The 21,171-nt window shown below is 42.8% G+C and overlaps 3 protein-coding genes across 4 annotated transcripts; all 3 read right to left on the bottom strand.

Annotated features, from left to right (window-relative positions):
• Positions 1–414: 414 nt before the first annotated feature.
• Positions 415–3,508, bottom strand: LOC149401039 (Tetratricopeptide repeat (TPR)-like superfamily protein). Its single transcript, XM_089611099.1, has 2 exons — positions 3,384–3,508; positions 415–2,917 (listed from the first exon to the last, which is right to left on the bottom strand). The coding sequence occupies exons 1-2, from the start codon at positions 3,401–3,403 to the stop codon at positions 481–483; spliced, it is 2,457 nt and encodes an 818-aa protein (XP_089467225.1). The 5' UTR covers positions 3,404–3,508; the 3' UTR covers positions 415–480.
• Positions 3,509–3,527: 19 nt separating this feature from the next.
• On the bottom strand, positions 3,528–6,257 carry LOC149401038 (transducin family protein / WD-40 repeat family protein). Of its 2 annotated transcripts, none has more exons than XM_089611100.1 (7): positions 5,928–6,257; positions 5,554–5,848; positions 5,286–5,442; positions 5,154–5,198; positions 4,851–5,016; positions 4,402–4,775; positions 3,528–4,085 (listed from the first exon to the last, which is right to left on the bottom strand). In XM_089611100.1, the coding sequence occupies exons 1-7, from the start codon at positions 6,033–6,035 to the stop codon at positions 3,767–3,769; spliced, it is 1,464 nt and encodes a 487-aa protein (XP_089467226.1). In that variant the 5' UTR covers positions 6,036–6,257; the 3' UTR covers positions 3,528–3,766. The 2 variants fall into 2 exon arrangements, with proteins under 2 accessions (XP_089467226.1, XP_089467227.1); XM_089611101.1 differs by having other exon boundaries at positions 3,800–4,099.
• Positions 6,258–6,361: 104 nt separating this feature from the next.
• APO3 (APO RNA-binding protein (DUF794)) lies at positions 6,362–8,017 on the bottom strand. The gene is made up of 2 exons (XM_089611102.1): positions 7,906–8,017; positions 6,362–7,704 (listed from the first exon to the last, which is right to left on the bottom strand). The coding sequence occupies exon 2, from the start codon at positions 7,682–7,684 to the stop codon at positions 6,560–6,562; it is 1,125 nt and encodes a 374-aa protein (XP_089467228.1). The 5' UTR covers positions 7,685–7,704; positions 7,906–8,017; the 3' UTR covers positions 6,362–6,559.
• Between the last annotated feature and the right edge of the window lie 13,154 nt (positions 8,018–21,171).

The raw sequence follows: 21,171 nt of genomic DNA, 5'->3' as shown, positions 1-21,171 counted from the left end.
AGTCGATTGAATTTTAGAAGGAATAGGATAGCAACATTCCAGGGTTTAATGAGTAACTTACTTATCTCCCAATTAAAGTAGAGTATGCTTATGCTATTTGATTCTGAGACGTATGTATACAAACAAACACAGGGACGCGGCAGAAGTGCAGAATAACAAAAGGAAAGCATTAATAAAAGAACTGATTTGATGTTGCAAATATCGTGTCGAGACTGAGACTGAGACCGAGAGTCAACCATTACGGACGGTCAACCACTACGTGGATGGATGGACCAATACTGTGTGTGAGAGCGAGCGAGAGTAAGAGAGAGAGAGACATCCATCGATTCAAGCCAATTTATATTATTAACATCAAAGATGAGTGTTGGTGTTGATATCAAGCAGACGAAGATATTGACATTTTGCAGGAAAGAATCGAGATAAATATGAGTGATTGAATTATCAAAAGTAAGTTTGATTTACAGAAGAAGAGAAGAGAAATCAGCGGTCCATGTAATTACTGAGGCGAGCAGAGAGTGACTGTATGGACTGTGAATCGAGGCCCCTGATATTGGCGAGCAATTCGGCGGCTTGGTCGTAACGGCGGGCCCGGCAGAGTGCGTCGAGGAGAATCTTGTAGGTGAGGTGGTTTGGCGGGCAGTTATGGGCGGCCATGTAGTCGATGAGGTGGACCGCGTCGTGGAACATGGCCTTGCTGGCGTATCCGGTGACGAAAGTGTTGTAAGTGAAGATGCAGGGCGCGATCCCGTTGGCGGCCATGTCAGCCAGCGTCCGCACCGCCTCCTCCATGAGCCCCTGCTTACAGAACCCTTTCACGACGATGTTGTAGGACACCAAATCGGGCTTCAATCCCGAGCCTTGAAGGCCGCGCAGAATGTCCTCGGCCTTCCAGCACGCCCCGCGCCGCGCCTCCATGTCGATCAGCGTGTTGAACGTCACCAGGTCCGGCCTCAGCCCCGCGGAGCGCATCGCCGCCAGCGTCTCGCTCGCCCGCTCCGCCATGTTGTTCCTCGCGTACATGGACAGCAGGGAATTGAAGACGACGAGGTCGGGCTTGTAGCCTCGTCTCCCCATCTCCTCCACGGCTCGCACCATCCCGCCCATGCACCGGCACTTGAAGTTCACCAGCACGAGCGTGCGCAGGACCACCCACCCGACCCGCCCGCCGTTGTACACGTGCTCCTCCTCCATCCTGCGGATCCCCCCGAGGTTGCCGCCGCGCGCGTGGCACTGCAAGACGAGCGAGCGCGAGGCGTCGTTGGGGCGGACCCCCGCGGCCTCCATGCGGTCGAGGACGGCCTGGGCGCAGCGCCAGTCCCCGCGGTGGGCCGCCGCGCCCAGGAGAGCGTTGTAGGTCGCCACGCAGGGGCGGAACCCCACGCGGAGCATGTCCGCGTGGGCGCGCTCGGCGTCCGCGTGGGACCCCCACCGCCCGTACGCCCCGATCAGCGTGTTGAAAGTGTGGCGGTCGGGCTCGAACCCGCACCGCCGCATCTCCCCCAGGATCCGGCGCAGGTGCCCCGCGTCCCCGCACACGGCCAGCACGGCGTTCCACGTGGCTCGGTTGGGGGCGACCCCGGTGGCGCCCATGTCGCGCAGGAGCCGGGTCATGTCGGAGATGCGCCGCTTCTTTCCCAGCATCCCGAGGAGGGCGTTGTAGGTGCAGGCGTTGGGGACGCAGCCGGACTCCTTCATGCGGGTCACGAGGCGCAGGGCGTCGTCCTCGCGCCCGGCTTTCCCGTACGCGTCGACCAGCGTGGTGTACGTCACCGCGTTCGGCCTGGCCCCGCGCCGCCTCATCTCGTCCAGCACCGCCGCGCCTTCCTCGTACAGCCCCGCGCGGACGTACGCCCCGACCAGCTCGTTGTACGTGAACGTGTCCATCGGGACCGAGAGCCGCTCCATCTGCTCCGCCACCGCCACCGCCTCCGCCACCGCGCCAGCCTTCCCGTACGCCTGGATCAGCGCGTTGTACGTCACCGTCCCGACTCGCGCGTGGTCGAGCCCTGCGAAGAACTCCCTCGCCTCCTCCAGAAGCCCCTCGCGCCCGCAGGCCGAGATCACCGTGCTGCACGTGAAATCGTCCATCTCGAGACCGGAGGCGCGAATCTCCTCCACCAACCCCACCATCTGATCCCAGCACCCGCCCATCTTGCCGTACACGTCGAGGACCACGTTGAAGGTGACCAGCGTCGGAGACAGGCCCGAGTCTCTCATGGCGGAGAACACGGCGAGGGCGCGGCGGTATTTTCCAGTGCGGCTGTACGCGTGGATCACGGTGGTGTAGGCTCTGACGTCGAGGGAGAAGCGCTCGACGCGGAGGCGATCGAAGAGCTTGGAGGCGAGGGTGTGCTGGGATTCTCGGCCCAGCATTCTGACGATGAGCTCCATCATGTGGCTGCTGACCCTGATCTCCTCCTCCTCCTGCGACGCAACCCACTCGAACAGAGCCAGGGACTTGTCCCACTTCCCGGAGAGGTCGAGAGCTTTGAGAAGGGTGACCAAGTCCAGGTCAAGGAGGTCGGCCTTGGAAGAGGCGAAGAAGGAGGGGAGTTCGTGGACGGGGAGCTCGGCGATGGAGTTGAACATCGTCCGACCCTTCGTCGTCAGGAACTCGGCGACGCCGACGTCGATCAAGGCCTGCTCGGAGTCTGGCTCCGGGAGGTCCAGGGGTCGGGGCTGCGGGTGACGCCGGAGGGAAGGGGCGGTAAGGTGTTGGAGGAGAGAGTCTATGGGGAGAGAAGATTGGGACTTCTGCAGCGGCGGCGGCGGCGACGGCGACGGCGACGGTGCTTTTGGGGCGAACTTCCATGGCGGGATGGAGACGGGTTTGGTGGAAGGGGAAGGGAGTGGATAGACTGGCCTCAAAGGCAAAACCGTGCCATCCATTGGAACAGGGTCAAAATCAAGTCTTTGCCTGTTTGTTTTTTATTTGGATTTAGAATAGATAGATAATGAATAAGCTGTTTACAAAAAATATTGCCCTTTTTCTCTCTTTCTTTCTTCACAATGGCTAAATAAATATCATAAATTCATTGATATTTTTTAAAATATACATTCATTCTGACATCATCATCACATTACGAACTTCCAAATTATAATTTACAACAAGTATATACAAAAATGATTTATAAGTTAAAACCTTTTGTCATCAGCAAAATAACTGCACAGCACTTGTGTCATTTTATTTTAGCTTAAAAGTATTCCATTTTTTTTTTGAAATAGACACATATATTAATCAATCAAGATTAACTACATCTACTATTAATTGTGGGATATAGAAATATTCCCTCTATTTTGTTTTAATTACCAGAGCATGAATGTTCGGACATTATAGCTGCGTGGTAGCCATAAGTATACTTTTTTTTATGAAATTTTCTTACCCAAGTAATGTGGTAGCCATTTAATGCGTTGTTTCTTAGAATCATCTGTCATGTTACTCCCACAGGAAACCTCGAATGGACATTTAAGGGAATAGAACCGTTAAATCCATTCCATTACTATAATAGGCATACAAATGAGCAAAGTTTTCACCATCAAAAAATTGATTTTTAGACTAGCAAAGTGTTTCCTTACAAAATGAAGTGTGTTTATCTATATCACCAGCTAAAAACTGTGAGAGAGTGGCATCTCATGATATCTTCTTTTCCTAAGCTAAAGAAATCAATTGGCTTTGTTCCCTATGGTGACTGACTCAGGCCCTTTTGACCATGAAAAAAACAAAAAAGATAGAAGAAAATATCAAAAAGAAGATTAGCATGTGTTTTTACGTGATTTTGTGCAATCCGATCTGTAGATCAGAAGAAATAGAAAGAAGGAGAGGGCGAGAGTTGAGCCAGACGGCTTTGAAAACCCGTTTCTGATGAGCCCTGATGGACTGGGAAGGCGAGGCTGCATTGTAGCGTATATCAAACACGTGAATCATGGGATCGGCCGAGCCGGAGGTGATGTACAACCCGTCCGGCGACCATGACTGGTTTATGAGCGCCGACTGAGACTCGCTGCTCTCTTGCTTCCACCCAAAAGCGTGTATCTCTGTCTGCCTCAATCTTATGTCAAACAGCCGAAGCTGCCTCTGTAGAGTCCTGCACATTTTTTCCTATTATAATCGAGGAAAATTTTTACAAAGTAGCCATTTGAAACTGATTAATTAGCAAAATTTCCAAAGTTACGTTGTAAAAAGATTACCACTTTCAAATATATAATCATAAGGTTAAAACAATTATTGAAGCTTGCTACTTGCACATTTTCATAAATTTTAACCATGAAAAACTTTGGCTATTATGCAAATCCATTGATATCAATTGGCTCGATAGGTACAACACCCTATAATCAATCCAACTCTACCGAAACAAAACAAAGAGACGAACGAGAAAACAGCATCACATTCTTAACTCTCACCCGGCATGAACCATGAAGAGATTGAAGTCGCGGGGATTAGGCAACACGCTCATACACTTGCTGTCGATTTGGTGCTTGAAGTCAGCCCTTCCGGCGTCGACGTCGAAGCCGATGATCCGCTTGTCGGCCCCGGCGGAGAGCACGATGTTCTTCTGTTGCATTCCGGCCACTCCCATGACCGCCGAAGAATGGAAGCTCCGGTGCAACGCCTTTGGCTTCCACGCATTTGCTTCGCCCTCTCTCTCCTTCCACAGCACCACTGCGTGGTCGCTCCCGCCAGTCACGAAGCAACTCTCTTCCCACGGCATGAAGCTTATGTTGTTGATCATGCCCTTCACGTGAGGCTTGTCTTCCAAGAAACTAACCCGACCCCCCTGTCAACACAGCATTGATAAAGATATAAACGATTCCTCTATACAGAAGAGGAAGGGGAAAAAAACGTGAATTACCCCTTGAGTTATATTGAGATCTAGCATGGATATCTGGGAGTCCCCGCCGTCAGCGCTATATATGGAAAATAGATAGTTTCCTTTCGGGTGCCACGCCAGATCTTCCGGCCATCTCCGCTGCTTCTGAGACGAGCAATCGGTGCCGCTAAGCAGAGACGCCCCTAAACTGCACTTGGAAATTGATGACGTTAATCAGAAAACTTCCATCAAGACTCTTTGACATAATAAACACATTTTAATCATCTCTATTTTTCCTAATGATCTTTCTCATCAAGAAAAAGAATACAAAGTTTGGGACTTTACCCCTTGGATTGAACTTGCCACAGATTGACCACTCCATCTAAAGCACTGTAAACATTCCAAAAACAGTTAGGCTGATAATCATACATAACAAGGCAGCGCTAGAGAGAGAGAGAGAGGGAAGCGCAGAATCACCTCGTGACAAAGAGCTGATCGTTGACGGGGCATAAAGCAATAGTCCTCAGCTTTCGCTTGTGCTGACTTGAGATGTGATTGCTGGTCTCGCACCGAACCGTGCACGCCCTAGAGCTGCTACACACCACAGGTATCAGCTCCTTGTGCTCTCTGTGTTCTGCAAAACAAGAAATGAGAAACACACAACATATATATATATATATATATATATATATATATTCCAAGAAAGTAGAGACTAAACTAAACAAGAATGTGAGTTGAGTTATACCAAGCTTTCTTTTAGAGGCTTTGCGTTGGGGAATGGGCTTCTCGGCCCTTGCTTTGGAAGGAACCGAGGTTTCAGGCTGGGACGCTTTTGGAACGACGGCCGGGATTACGAGCTCGGGTTTTCTTGAAACCGGACTCGTCGATCTGCGCTCAGCTTTCACGGCGGGTTTCTTCGGAGAAGGAGAAGGAATCTCTGGCTTGACGACGCCGACGCTGCCGTTGGTTTTAGACGACAAGCCTTTAAGGCGAGTTAATTTGGACTGCGAATCGTTCAGCCTCAACTCTGCTTCCTGAAGCTGTCGGAAACTATTGCTTAATCGTCGGAAAGGAAGGAAAAAAAAAAGACATGAGATTGTGATCGGAAATAGGAGAGACCTGAGATTGGTAATAGGAGAGACGTTGACGGAGATGCTGAACTTCGCGAGCGCGATGTTCGATCAGAGCCACCAAAGCCTCTTCTTGCTCTGCACGCTCTTCTTCCATTCTCTCTCTCTCTCTCTCTCTCTCTCTCTCTCTCTCTTTCTTCTTTGCCTTCTAACTCTTCCAATTCCCAATTTTGATTTTATACATTCATTTCAAGTTCAACCTATGGTATGCTGCCCATATTATATTATTATTAACCCTTTCTTTTGTAATAAAAAAAAAAAATCATTGATTTTATTTTGTAATTACACTCTTTCTTTTTCACAACTTCTGTACCGTGATCTTTTTCTTTCTTCCTTATGCGAGTATTTCTTGAGTGATTATTTATTTCAAATGATAAATTCTTGTTGTAGACAGTTTTTTTTTCTGCTTTGAGAATATCAGTTAGTAGGACATGATCACATGTCAATAATTAGACAATAAGAGCAGTTTTAAGTTATAACATCAACAAAAAAAACTGAATTTGGAGCATGGATAAACAAAATAGGATATTGGTGAAACAAAAAAAAAAAAAAACTAAGCTACATTAATAACTTGGGATTCTTGAACCAAAAAACAAACGAGTAGAGAAGACTAGTATCACGTCAAGCAACGAGGTCGGCTTCGTCGCGATCGGGAGGAACGACGTCCAATCTCATCATGCTCCGGTACTGATCGGGAATGTGGGCCCCGGCCTGGACGCAGAGCTCGATCACAGCGGGAGCCTTGCCGTAGTACCTCTTGAGGCAATTGTGGAGTAGAGGAGAGTCGCGCACGTGCCACACGTAGTTGGGGCCCACGAGATCCTCGATGGCGGCCTCCTGCCACGCGTGCAGGCCGTCGCGGTTCTGGTGCTTCGACCCCCGGCACTTCCTCACCTTGTGCCCCTTGGGCCCCACCATGACCTCCTCGCAGTACCCGCACGTCCACACCATGTACCTCTTCATCATCTCCGCCGCTCCCTCGATCATCGCCACCCACGACCCAACCGTCCGATTCGCCAGCTCAGCCCCGTGGTCGCCGTCGTCGATCAGGATGTCCATGTCCTCTTCCTCCTCGATCTCCTCTTCCTCTTCGTGTCGTTCTTGTCCTTGATTGGTGGTGGGTTGTTCGAAGTCGACGATCCGGCCGTCCATGGAGTACACGGGCTTGGTTCTTCGGGTGGCGGGGAAGGCGGGGAGGTCGACCCCGGCTTGGATGCAGAGCTCGACGATGGCGGGGATTCGCGGGTGGGACCAGCGATCGTCGTGGGTCACTCTGGGGCGGGCGGCGCGGTCGAAAAGGTGGAAGCTTTTGGGGAAGAAGATCACCTCCGAGGGCTTGCCCTTCCTCCACGAGTGCTCGGAGCCGCCGGAGCAGGTCTTGATGCGGTGGCCGAGCGGGCCCACGTGGAGCTCGCGGCAGACGGAGCAGGCGAGGACGGGGACGAGGCTGGCGAGGCGGGAGAGGCGGCGGAGGAGGGAGAGGCGGGCGCGGTGGACGCGGTGGGCCACGGGGACGAGCTCCGGGACGAGGAGGCCGTTGTCCGGTGGGTCGGGGAGGACGCGGCACGGGTTCAGGCGCCGAGCCGCCTTCTCGGCCTTGGCTCTCTCGATCAGGGTCTTCATCGGAGTCACGTACGGCTTTCGCTCCGACGAGCTCTTCTTCGGCTTCGGTACATCCGCGTACGGAGGAGCGGCTTCTTTCTGATAAAACCGCCGAAAATTCGTGCCCACAATTCTTCTCCACATGACCCAATTGAGAGCGAAATCTGTGGTAACACCACAGAAGGCCAACCCATCAGACAAAAAACCCTAATCTTGCTTAACCAATCTCTGAACATACCTTACACCCGAATACCAAAATATAAAAAAGATACGTGAAAAACTTTCCAGCTTTGAAAATTGAAATGAGAGAGAAAAATTATAAGAAAATGGTAACGGTTGCTCGTGGTGAGAGAGTAAGCGATTACCAATCGTAGAATGGCGGCGGTGGTCACATTGGTCACGGTGGCGACGGACAGTAAGGCAGTAGGTTTTTTTTTTTTTTTTTTTTTTTTTTTTTTTTTTTTTTACATCAAATGGTCCAAGGCAAGGCAGGAGAGGAGGCACTAGGCAGTAGTGATCAAGGAGTTTATGCGGAGAAATTTCATTAATTGAGCTTAAAAATCGATTAAATATCTAATTTAGACATTAATTTAATGAAATATCTTAAAATGGATTTTTGAGTCAAAATCGGACAAAAATACCCCTAGACCATTTGAACACTCTAACATTTCGCTCTCTCTCGACCTCACTCGAAAAAAACGAGAAAAACAAAATCAAACCCGTACGATTCCATACGAGCGTACGAGTCCATATGAGCTTATACGATGGCGCACGATGGAGTTTCCGATGGCGGTGGATCTCAAAAATCCCGAGCTTCAAAATCAAATAAAAAGGTCATTTTTTCATGTAATTTCTTGTTAAACATCATTGAAAATAGTTAGAATAGGGTTTAGGACTTATTTATTTTCTTATTTGAGTTGATTTTGGTCGGATTTAGAATTTTAGTGTTTGAAATTAGGGCCAGTGTATGATGAGGTTGATGCATCGTACGATGTCGTACGATGAAATTCATACATCTGTACGATTGCATACGAAGTCGTACGATGCTGTACGATGGGTTTAAGAATTTCCAAAAAAAAGTGCTCGTACGATACCATACGATGCCATACGATATCATACGATACTGTACGATATCGTACGATGCTAGTTTATAAAAAAAATCAAATTTTTTGGTTATACGATGCTATACGAGTCTGTACGATGTCGTACGATGAATTATGATTCTGACCTAATTTTGTCATTTTTTAGGACAATTTGAACTGCATATACAACGTCTCATTCCCAGGACGTATCACCTACGGTGGGACGGGAATCTTGAAGCTGGTACGGAGGAGATTTGATGAGCTCGGGATAAAAGATTGAATCCTCAAGACTCCGTTTGAGCAATTTTTTCGGAGAGTGAGCTCGATTTCTCACCGGTGCTCGTACATACTCTCCTTAAAAAAAAGATCGAGGCGACAGCATGGGGGGAGATACATTTTGGTATCGGAGGCAAACGAGTAAGATTCGGACGCCTCGAGTACGCACTCGTCTCAGGGATGAGCTACGAAGACGGTCTGACCAAAGCCGAACAAGACGAGCGAAATAGCGACCGATTGATCACGGACCACTTGAACGGCGTCGTCGGATGCAAGTTGAGCGCGTTGATCAACGCGTTCAACATATGTCAGAGCCATGACGATGCGTTCAAGCTCGGGCTGCTCGTATTTGTGTATGGGTATCTTCTGGGGCAGCCGGCCAACAAAGTCATCGAGGAAAGGTGGCATAAATTTCTATACATCGTTGAAGACATCCCCTTCTTCTTCAAGATGCCTTGGGGAAATTTAAGTTGGGCGGAGACGTATTCCAGCCTCTCGGTGAACCTAAGCCATTATCACGAGACGTTGTAGAAGAAGTTGAAGGACAAGCTGGACGTGGCTCAGAAAGAGGCCAAGTACACATTGACGGGTAATCTTCATACCCTTCATTACAGGGCGTACGAGGCTATCCCATAGATCGGGATGAGGTTCGGGTCGAACCAGGGGATTCGTGTGCCCAGGATGCACTCATGGTCGAGTAATGTCGTCATCATGGGCAAAGACATCGAGGTCGTCCTGAATAAGAAAATGGTAATTGTTATTATTTAATTTTTATTAAATGTATGTTACATTATTTTGGAATATTAATACTTGTTTTTGGTTTTGTAAGTGGGTGTTCATCAAATGCTGAGACCAAGGGCAGCAGAGAAAGAATTTTTCACTCTCCTCGAGACGCATACGAGCAAATGTCTGTATCCCATAGACATCGAGGGAGAATACGCGACAAAGCCGCGAGATATCGAAGAAGAAATAGATCGAGTCGCGATTGTCGCAGACGAGGCCGATGTCATCGTCGGAGACTCCGACGACGAACACGTGTCAGACACTCCACGTGTTCGTCTTGGTAGTCCGACTCCAACGACGAACACGTGGAGTGTCGTAGTCCGACCACTCCCGCAATGGGATCGAGGCTTACACCGACCACTCCGCAGCGGGATCAAGGCCCACACCGACCCCTTGTGTCGACGTTCCTGAGCCCTTTGTCCTAACACGGGAAATGTGGGAAGAAATGCGAGCCTCCCAAGAACAATTGTTGCAATCACAAGGGATGGTCTTATAGGCTTTTAACACGAATGGGCGTAGAATCGCACGAATCAGGCGAGACCAGGTTAGATTTAATTCAAGTTATGTTTAAGTTTAAATTTAATTTAACGTTTTAGAGTTAAGTTTAAATTTCATTTTAGAGTTAAGTTTACATTTCATTTTAGAATTAAGTTTAAATTTAATTTTAGAGTTTATTTTAAATTTAATTTAACGGTTTAGAGTTAAGTTTAAATTTAATTTAACGTTTTAGAGTTAAGTTTAAATTTCATTTTAGAGTTAAGTTTAGGGTTAAGTTTAAATTTCATTTATAGTTTTGTGACCAGTTTAAATTTTGTGACATATTTTGTTACTTTGAATTGCAGATTTCGATGTGGACGAGGCTTAACATTTTATTCGATGAACAAACAGGCTTGCCTGGGGGTGAGATTCCCACGACCTAAGCTGATGGTCGTCGTAAAGGCCGGACCCCTCTTCCTCCTCCTCATCATCCTCCTCCTCTTCCTCCTCCTCCTCCTCTGTTTGGTCAAAAGTCGGCGTCTTCATCGCACGCGCCATCTTCTTCGCATCGCGAGTCGTCGAAGAAGTCGTCTTCATCGCACACGCCATCTCGCGAGTCGTCGAAGCGATCGGGGAATAGGTCGGTGACTTCGCCGAGCTTGTCGACGTCTTCGTCGAGTCCTCGTAGAGATGACGTTCCGGATAAGCAACGCCGGCTCACGACTCCGCTTAAAAGGAAAAGCGACAAGGCACAACTTACCCCGCCACGTCCAGATCAGCAAGTGCGATAGAAGTCGTCGCGTTCGGCCGATTTCACTTATCCGCCGAGGCCCAAGTATTCAGAGAAGCCGATCCCCAAATTCAACCCGTTGAAGGACGCGAGGCTAAAGGAGTTTAATAATTTCGTGAAGGGGTTTCGGACAAAGAAGTGGGACAACAAATTCATGAATTCTACTCGCCTGAAGACTTGCGACGGAGACACGATTTTCTTAGACACGATGTTGACAGAAACAAAATGGCTACATGATTCGGTACGTTACTTATTATATTTCACATTCCCTTTTAATTTAAAGTAACGCTATATGTTTGTTATTTCTCAGTATATTGATGCTATAATTCACATGATTCGGGCTCGCCAACGAGCTCTCGACGAATATCGGCAAGACGTCCAAATCATAGATTTTTGGTGGGTCCAGCATGTGTACAGCCGATTCACAAAGGAAGAAGAGAAGATCAAGAAGGCCATCGAGCTGGGGACGGAGCCCGAGCCCGTGGACTAGGACATGAAGGCAATTATTACCCCGATGACTGGGTATAGGGACACTGATATTTTGCCGTGGGATGGTGCTCGCGAGATCTTGTTCGTCCTGAACGTCAACAACGTTGATTGGTTCACATTTCGGATCGACATCGAGGCCTGGACCATTACCGTCCTCGATTGCCAAAAGGATCTCATGCAATCGTCGAATAATCAAAAGGCCTTTACGGAGATGATGGAGGTACGTAAAATGTTATTCACAATTATTAGTTTTATTTGTGGTTAATAAAATAATTATAAGGGTTATTTATCGTTGTTAAAATGTTTATTATTCAGACTTGGACTCGAGCATTTGCTAGGATTGTGGTCATATGTGGATTCTTCAAGAACCATCGCATGTCTTACCGGGAGACTGAGCACGGTGAAACTAAGTTCACATACTCGACATGGCTAGTTGATCAAAATGTCCCACAATGTGCATACAGGTAAACATGTATATATTTTTTTCCAAGTTATGTTTGACAAGTTAATTGAACTTTTTTTTACAAATTTGTTTTTATTGACAAGTTATTTTACAAGTTTTTTTTTACAAGTTTTTTTTTTTCAACTTTTCTTTGACAAGTCGATTTACAAGGTTGTTTTTTTTTTTACAAGTTTGTTTTTTTTACAAGTCTTTTTACAAGGTTGTTTTTGTTGACAAGTTTGTTTTTTTTACAAGTTTTATTACAAGTTTGTTTTTTGTCAAGTTTTTCTTACAACTTTTTGCGTTGTACCGGCTATTTAAAAAAAACAAAAAAAAACAAGTTAATTGAACTTTTTTTTGACAAGTTATTTTACAAGTTTGTTTTTTTTTTTTTAGATTTGTAACTAACTACGCCACTTTAAACATGTGATTTTGGATCTAACCTATGTTTGACAATTTTTAGGGATATAGCCAAGTGGCTTATGTAGCAATAATTAAGGTCTGATTTGCCCTTATTTATTAACAAATTCGTAACTTTCTCTCTCCAATTTTTTTTCAAATAATTTTTTTTTTTCATCAAAACTTCAAAAATTCGTAACTTTCTCATACGAACTTGAAATTGAGTGATTTCAAATCCTACAAATTCGTGGCGTCGAGATCTTCAAAAATAAACCCATTGTGTTTGATGAAAAATTATATTTATGTCAATAATTTTAAAAAATTTCAATTAGTTCCATATTTAATGTAATAACGTGATTTTTCTACATCTATTGTATTAAATATGATTTTTCATCAAACACAATAGATCTATTTTTGAATATCTCACCGTCACAAATCCGTAGGATTTGAAATCACTCAATTTCGAGTTCATATGAGATAGATATGGTTTTTTGAAGTTTTTATGTAAAAAAAGTGTAGAAAAAAAGTAAGAGAGAGAAAATGACGAATTTGTTAATAAATAAGGGCAAATCAGACCTTAATTATTGCCACATAAACCTGTTGGTTATTTCCCTAAAAGTTGTGAAACATAGGCTATAAACAAATTTCATAGTTTCATTTTGGCTATTTTGCTACACTGCCTTTTTTTTTACAAGTTATTTTTTTCGACTTTTCTTTGACAAGTCTTTTTACAAGGTTGTTTTTGTTGACAAGTTTGTTTTTTTGACAAGTTTTTTCACAAGTTTGTTTTTTTGACAAGTTTTTTTGTGTTGTAGCGGTGATTGCAGGATGTTCGCAGTGAAGTATGTCGAGCACATAGTACTAAACGAATCATTTGACACTCTTCAAAATGTCAATATGAGAACGTTCATGAAGAAATGGTGCGTGGACTTATTTTACAACCGCCTTATCCCGTGATTTTGTATTTTCGGATGTTTTTTTTTAAATCTTTTTTATTTTGTATGTAAATTAGACCTTATAAACATATTATCGAGATGGTTTATTGACTATTGATTGAATGTGTTTTTTATACAAGTTTTTATTTATTGACAAGTTATTTTATACAACTTTTTATTAAGAAATAAAAAAAAAATAAAAAATACTCCCATGCATGATGAATATTTATTGAGTGCGTCATTTAAATCTGAGAGTTACAAGATTCATTCATTATTATAAACATGTAACTCAAATAAACATTAAAGTTTTAAACTTAAAAATAAAAATAACACCACGTCTAAAGTTTTTAAAGAAAATAAATATGTAACTCAAATAAACGTTAAAGTTTTAAACTTAAAAATAAAAATAACACCAAGTCTAAAGTGTCAATCCCTCCAAGTGCATGTTTTTTCTGTTATGTCCCCTACCACCACATTTCCCGCATTTTTGTTGGATAACAACATTTTCGCCTTGAGATGCGTATCGATTAATCCTTTTTCTTCCTTGTTTACTTTTCTTCGGTCGACCGGCTTGCTTCTTTTCAACGGGTTCCGAAACTTTCATGTTTTTTATCTCATCCAGGACATCCCACTGATCTTCATTGCCAACCGGATATATGGTTCCTTATTCATGGAAAGTACTCGGAGGCTCACGCTGACATCGACCCGATGGTTCACAATGACCCGTTGGTACTGTAACGTTTCCACAAACTCTTCATATTCTTCTGGATTGGCGAATTCTTCAAATTCTTCACCACCACCAATATTATCTCCATCATATCCGTCACTATTCTCTTCATCACCTTCGCCACTTTCGTATTCATCACCTTCGCCACCTTCGTATTCATCACCTTCGTCACTATTGTGTCCATCATATTCTTCATTGTTGTGATTACAATCTCTATCACGCCTGTATAGTTCATCATAGTTTTCAGCACCCTTGTACTCGTTAAACAAGTCATCGTCATAGCCACCGCCTTTGTTTTCAATTATAGGATTATTTTGTCGATCTGCGATAACAAGAGTATTCTGTCTCTTCTTCGGTTCATTGCAGACACCATTCCAACTTCCACATCTTTCCATTTACATACTCCTCGATACGCAATAGGCGCAATGATCTGTTTCGGTACTAAACTTACACAAAGTGGAAATCTATTACGATATGTGTGCTTTATAAAATGCGAAACATCACCATAGTCCTTCAAAACGGCAGGACCCAGCGGAATTGTACCGATTGTGTATGGGACTTTGAGTTTTAAGTCGAACACGAATCTGTCTAACTCGAGCTTCTCGTATAAAAAATCTACTAACTCCATGTATGTTACCTCTTCGGAACTTTGAATGCAGGCGTATCTGCATTGGTGAACCTCCATAGGTGTCCTTCCTTCTCCAAGTGTCGTTAACCATGACAAAAACTGCAAAAAAAAGTCAAACTACACAAAATTAGCTTATCTATCGTACAACATCCACTACTACAAATTAACATATTGGGTGCGGAAGTCGCACCTAATAGTCGCACCTAAGTCCATATTAGGTGCGACATGTCGCACCGGATACTCATCCGGATGACTAAAAGTTTCGCTAATGTTTAGTGTTATTCGGTGCGACAATGTCGCACCTAATACGAATTTGTCGCACCTAATACCTTTAGGTGTGATATTTGTCGCGCCTAATACCTTTAGGTGCGACAAATGTCGCACTCAATGGGTTTCAAATTTAAACTTTCCCGCCAAATCCCTCCGAAATTTTTCAGATCTGGGATTTCATATTGGGTGCGACTTAGTCGCACCCAATATGATTATTAGGTGCGACATAGGGGTTTTAACCCCTAGCCTCTTCTTCTCTTTCACTCATTCGCTCTATCTCTCTCAGCCAGCCCCGCCCCGCGCTCTCCCTCTCTCAGCCAGCCCCGCCCCGCACTCTCTCTCTCTCTATCTCTCTCTCTCTCTCTCTCTCTCTCTCTCTCTCTCTCTCTCTCTCTCTCTCTCTCTCTCTCTCTCCATCTTGCCGTCTCTCAATCTCACTCTCTCTCTATCTCAGCCAGCCCCCCGCCACGTGCCCCGCCGACCGTGACCAGCCTCCCCCGCCCCGCGCTCTCTCTGTCTCTCTCAGCCAGCCCCCCGCCCCACGTCCCGCCGGCCGTGACTAACCTCCCCCGCCCCGCCGCCTGGACCAGCCCGCCGCCCGCTCCGGTACGTCCCCCCCCCCTCTCTCTCTCTCTGACTCACCGTCTCTCAATCTAACTCTCTCTCTCTCAGCCAGCCCACCGCCCCGCGCCCCGCCGGCCGTGACCAGCCTCCCCCGCTCCGCCGCCGCCTACATCTCTCTCTCTCTCTCTCTCTCTCTCTCTCTCTCTCTCTCTCTCTCTCTCTCTTTCTCTCTCTTTCTATTTTTTTTAATTAAAATAACCAATTTGGTGCGACAATCGTCGCACCGGATGACTATATTTGTCCTAGTGATCGTACAGACCATAATTTTTTTTTTTATCAATTTTCATCGTACAAAAAAGTTAAATCCCATCCTACCATATCTTATACCATCGTACCAAAAAATTAAAACTCAGATTTTGGACTATGTTTTTAGATCCGATCGATTTTTATTGCTACATTCTATCGTATACAATCATAAACTTTGTAAAAATGATTAAGTTAGTAATCTTACCCATGATTCTTTTGAAATCCGCTTAAATAGAGAGGATTTGAGTGGATTTGAGTGTGGGAGAGAAGATTGAAGTGATAAAAATGAAGAGAAATGAAGAGATGTATAGCGTTCAAAAGGGTATTTTTGTCCGATTTTGGGTTAAAAGTCCGATTTTATATATTTTTCAAAATTAAGGTCTAATCTTGATATTTAATCAATTATTGAGTCCAATTAATAAAATTTCTCTTTATATGTTTAACTAGGTTATTTCGGTTTCTGCCCTTGGAAGTTGACTCTTTTCTCCGTATCCTTAAAAGTCTTTAAAAGTTTAAGTTGTCGGTGAATATCTCTCTTCTAACAAATATTACCTCATTCACAAAAACACTTTTCTTTTATTATAAATAAAAACTAAAAAATAAATAAAATACAAATAAAAACCACTCATGTAGCCATCGTGCCCATTTTCAGCTATTCACCCTTATGACAACTGACCGTCGTTTTTGACGAAGATGATGTCGGGAACTAGCCGGAACACAACGATCGGAGTATTTTCGGACGACGGCTGGAGATTGACATCATAGAAACTCAAATTCTAAACCAACTAGTGCTTGGTGTTTTAGGTAAATAATTCAATGAAATTAAGTATTGTCTCTTATATTTTAGGATTTGATACTTCTTATCGTTGTGTTAGATTTGAACCGTAAAAATATATGTATCTTATTCAATGAAAACTTGATTAGTAATTATTTTCATATGTTGAAGATGAACGTAAAACTCTGCTAATATCGGGTAACTGGCAGTAGAACAGTAAAGTGGTAGAGTTTATTTATGCAAAAGATTGGTAGAGTTAAATCAATAGAATAATAGAACGTAGAATAGAGATCACTAGATATGAAATATAAATGAAATTACTATATTAAATTGTCGCCAAGCTCAACTAAAAAAGGTAAGAACAGTAGCAAACAAGTTATAGTTAGACATAATTTTTACTTGTTCAAATAACAATTTGGGTTATATAGGTATATAGACCACACCGTTATATAGGTTTTGGTTTTAGTCAACATTTAGTTAATTTTCCGTAAATAGCCACACCCATCAATTAAAAAGAAGTTAAAAGACCAAACAGACCTCAAAAATATCCCGCCCATTTTGAAGCAGAATAATTAAAAAATTATTACATTAATTCGGTCATAATAACTGTTCGCGCTATTCGAGGAAGGAAACTAAACGTCATTAATTAATTACCATAAATTTCAAATTAAGAAAAAGAAAAATCAAATCTTCCCTCACCTCTCTCTGTTCATGCGCAGATCTCCAGGCCGTGCAGATCTCCGATGGCCACAACACGGGTAACGGATACCAAGGTTCGTGCTTGGCCAGCCGTACCGTCGGAGTCAAGGATTCGTGGAAGATCGACTAAGAAGCCACGAAGAACAACCTTGTCATCATCGAAATCCATCACCAACACGCAACGAGCAAAACCCATACGTAAAACAAGATATTCAAACCGGATTTCACAAAAGCCCCAATTTCACAAATCCAAAACCCTAATTCCAGAACCCTAGTCATGTGATTCCTTTCAAATCCGGGCAAAACGAGGAGGAATATAAAGATTATTACCTTTGTATATCTCTGGTCTTTTTTCTGTTCCCGTTCTCCGGCGAAACTTTCTCGCATCGCGGCGGCGGCAAAGCTTCGCCCCTCATCGGCCTCTCCGTCGACTCCCTCAACTCCACATCTCGCTCTCTTTCTTGCTCTTTCTCCGGTTGAAACTCTCTCTCTCTCTCTCTCTCTCTCTCTCTCTCTCTCGAGTTTCTTCTTCTTCTTCTTTCTTTCTTTTCTTTTCTTTCTTCCTTCCTTCTCTTTTTTTTTTCTCCAGGTTCGCGTGCGTATGAAGGACTCGGCAAGTGTATTACTCAATGAAGGAGATGAAGTCTATAGTGCATTGATGACGTGGCAATGGTAATGCTTATCTTCCAAATTTACAAATAAACCTTTTTCTCTTTATTTTCTTTCAGTTTTGTCCTTTCACACCATGAAGAACAGTCTAGTCGCCGGGAAAAACTCCAGCCTCGTCGTCGGAATCATGGACTCCGCGAAGAACAATTTTTTTTTTGGTTGTTGCTCACATTAATAGTATGTTCGTGTAAATAGAAAACATATTTACAGTATATTCGTGTAAATACGAAGCATATTTACAGTTTATTCATTGTAAATACAAAGCATATTTACAGTATGTTCACTGTAAATACAAAACATATTTACAGTATATTCGTGTAAATAAACGGAAAAAAAATTCTGGAAATATTTTGGAAAATTCAAATTTGAAAATCTGCTGGAAAATTCAAATTTCAAATTTGAAAACTTCCCTATTCGGTTTCAATATTTGATTCAAAATTAAAATAAAAACTGCCTAATTAAAACCAAATTGTAAAAATGTAAAACTAATTCAATTAATAAGCTGCCACGTAAGCAATATGGCTATTTACAGAAAATTAACGAAAGGTTGGCTAAAACCAAATTGCTAGTGTTTTAGATGGCTATGCAGCCAATTATTTGTAACAATTAAGGTGAAGCAGGGTCAGGAACAACGAATATCTTTATGATAAAGAGATTCCTTTTGCAAGTTCGTTATTACGGGTAGTTCCTACAAAGCAATGGATCAGATTAGTGACATATACAATACTTGAATCCTCGATGTAGATGATAAATTTTATTAATATTGTTTACTCTACTTGTTAGTAGAGTAGTGTACCAAGCAGAGGAGCCGAGCACAATTATACTATACTGACCGATAAATTGTGCTCTACTGGTGAGTAATGCTTCATTTGAAAAAGAACTTTTTTTATGTGAATGATCTGATCAGTTGAGGACTCTTTATCATCATCACTTCCATGTTTTTCTTCCGATGCATTCGAACCATTATCACTTCCATTCTCTTCTTCGTTCGTGGACTCCAAATTCTCTTCGTTCTTGGACTCTTCATCATTCTCTTCGGGTTTTTTATTGTTGAATCTAAAACTCATTGGAGTACCTAAACAACCATGACACAAATTAACAAAATATTTACACTGTGTCCTCAAGGTTCATACAGCCACACACAACTAAATACAAGCAACATCAAGCATCAAGCACATGAGTTTATGACCCTAAGATCAGAATATTTCATACCCACATTGTTGAAGCTACAATTTATATAAACATATGTATAAATAGATCCATACCCTTGTCTGAAACTCTAAGTCCAGCTATATGGGTAGAAACAATGACATAAATATGTAAATTACAGTGGAAAAAAAATGAAGAGGAAAAAAAACTAAATATATAAATTACCTAAATCCCAACCAAATCCTCTCTGCTATAAAAGCCCGGAGCTCTAAATTATGTGTCTTTATTCTGTATTAATACAAAAACAAGAAAAAAAACCCACCTGACTTCTCTTTTATCTTTGGTGGCAAAAAAGCGAAATTTCAGTCGGAGCTAGAACGGCGTTGTTTCTTTTGTTGGGTTGGACACCTCCTAGGCTCTTGATTCGGATCAGTCAGAGCTAGCTTCGTCGGAGACTGAGTGTATTGATTGCATTTATGGCTGACTTGACTCGAGAGAAGAGAGAGACTCGTTTGGAGGGAGAGAAGAGTTGGGTTTTTTTTTTCTGCGTTTGGCGTTTAGAGAGGGTTGGAGACGAGGAGGAAACCGTGAGAGAAGAGCGGGAACGAAGAGTTTTGGTTTTTTTTTTTTATTAAAGAGGGTAAAATGATGGGTATATATGTAATTTTGAATTTTTTTTTGCTAACGTGGACTGAAAAAATAAATAAAATAAAATATAAGGAGGATATAGAGCTAAAACTATTTTTTTATAAATGCCCTGAGTTAATTTTCCTTGTTTAACTTAGCTGTGTTTTATTGGGTCTAAATCGCACAGGTTTCCTTCTTCTACTTCTACTATGTTTTTTAACACTTCTACTAGTAACTATAGACTTATATATCTACAATTGTTATTATTTGTAGACTTATAAGTCTATAGTTTATGACAACTGTATATTTTCATGTCTACAGTTACCAGTAGAAGTGTCATAAAACATTGTTTGATTTATTTTGGTCCAAAATATCAAAGTTGCTACTACTTGTGACCATTTCCCTATTTTTTTTTAAATAGCAAGAAGTCTCTAATGAAAATGTTCACATAAAAAATATATCATTACGATTATAAATCTTAATATAAAGATTCAAGATTATTTAGTTTTTGTTTAGGATTTGGTAAAATATAATTTAGTAATTTTTATAAAATTAACAACTATTCGTGTTAGGAAATATGTGTGGGTGTAGAGTTCGATCCCCTAAATAAATCGTCAATGGGCCGAACGGTCTAGTAATCCTTGAAAGCTCATGCGATCCAAACAACATGAGAATTAATATAACAACGATGGAGTTGTAGTTTGTTGTTTGTTGTTACACATGATATATTAGTTAATTGGGCCTGACCCAAATCCTACTTCACGTGTTCGGCCTTCTTCTACAACGAGCAATCACAAAGTCGAAGTCAGCATGAGACGCACCATTCCGCCTCGAGATCCGGAGTTGTTGACGATTCCCACCAAGCTCTTCGACCAGGCGACGTGGCGTGGTAGGACGAGAAGCGATGAAGGATGAAAATTGCGTACTTCATCACCCTATAAATTCATGCCTTGCGTGAAGAAACACACCTTTTTTTTTCCATGTTGTTTATTTTCCTTCTGCTCAATTGTATCTTCAAGCTCCTCATCCAACTTTGTGATTGTTGAGCTCAGCATTTGCAATTGAGATCACATCATTAATACAATCTCTTCATTAATACAATCTCTCTTACTCTCATTTCGATCAAGTTTTCGTTTATAAGTTCAACCTTGTTTCTATACGGCGACTTTCTGGGATCTACACTCTAAATATAAAACGACACAAACACTTTTCTCCTTTGTTTTCTCGTGATTGTTGAAGCTCGGAAACGACATCAATATGTATTTAAGTTTTCAAGAGATAAATTTGATTGAAGATTAATATTTTTTTTTGGTAATAATGAATATCATGAACTCAATAGTTTTGGAGCCTACCTTGCACTTTTAAGAGAACACCTACTCTACTAGTTTTGTGAAATCTTATGCAAGATTATACCAAGACATCTGGAACCAAATGAAACGGAATCGGTAATCTTATTTCCATGTCAAGTTTTGTTAAACTATAATTTTTCGTTCCAGTTCAAATTGGAATATTATTTCCCGCATCGTAAATAGTCTTAGAATGAG

Source organism: Urtica dioica, chromosome 4 (assembly GCF_054948205.1).
Source record: "Urtica dioica subsp. dioica isolate 48M chromosome 4, U.dioica_male_clone48M_v1_H2, whole genome shotgun sequence".
In the NCBI taxonomy this organism is placed as follows: domain Eukaryota; kingdom Viridiplantae; phylum Streptophyta; class Magnoliopsida; order Rosales; family Urticaceae; genus Urtica; species Urtica dioica.
This window is presented reverse-complemented; position numbering and strand designations above follow the sequence as displayed.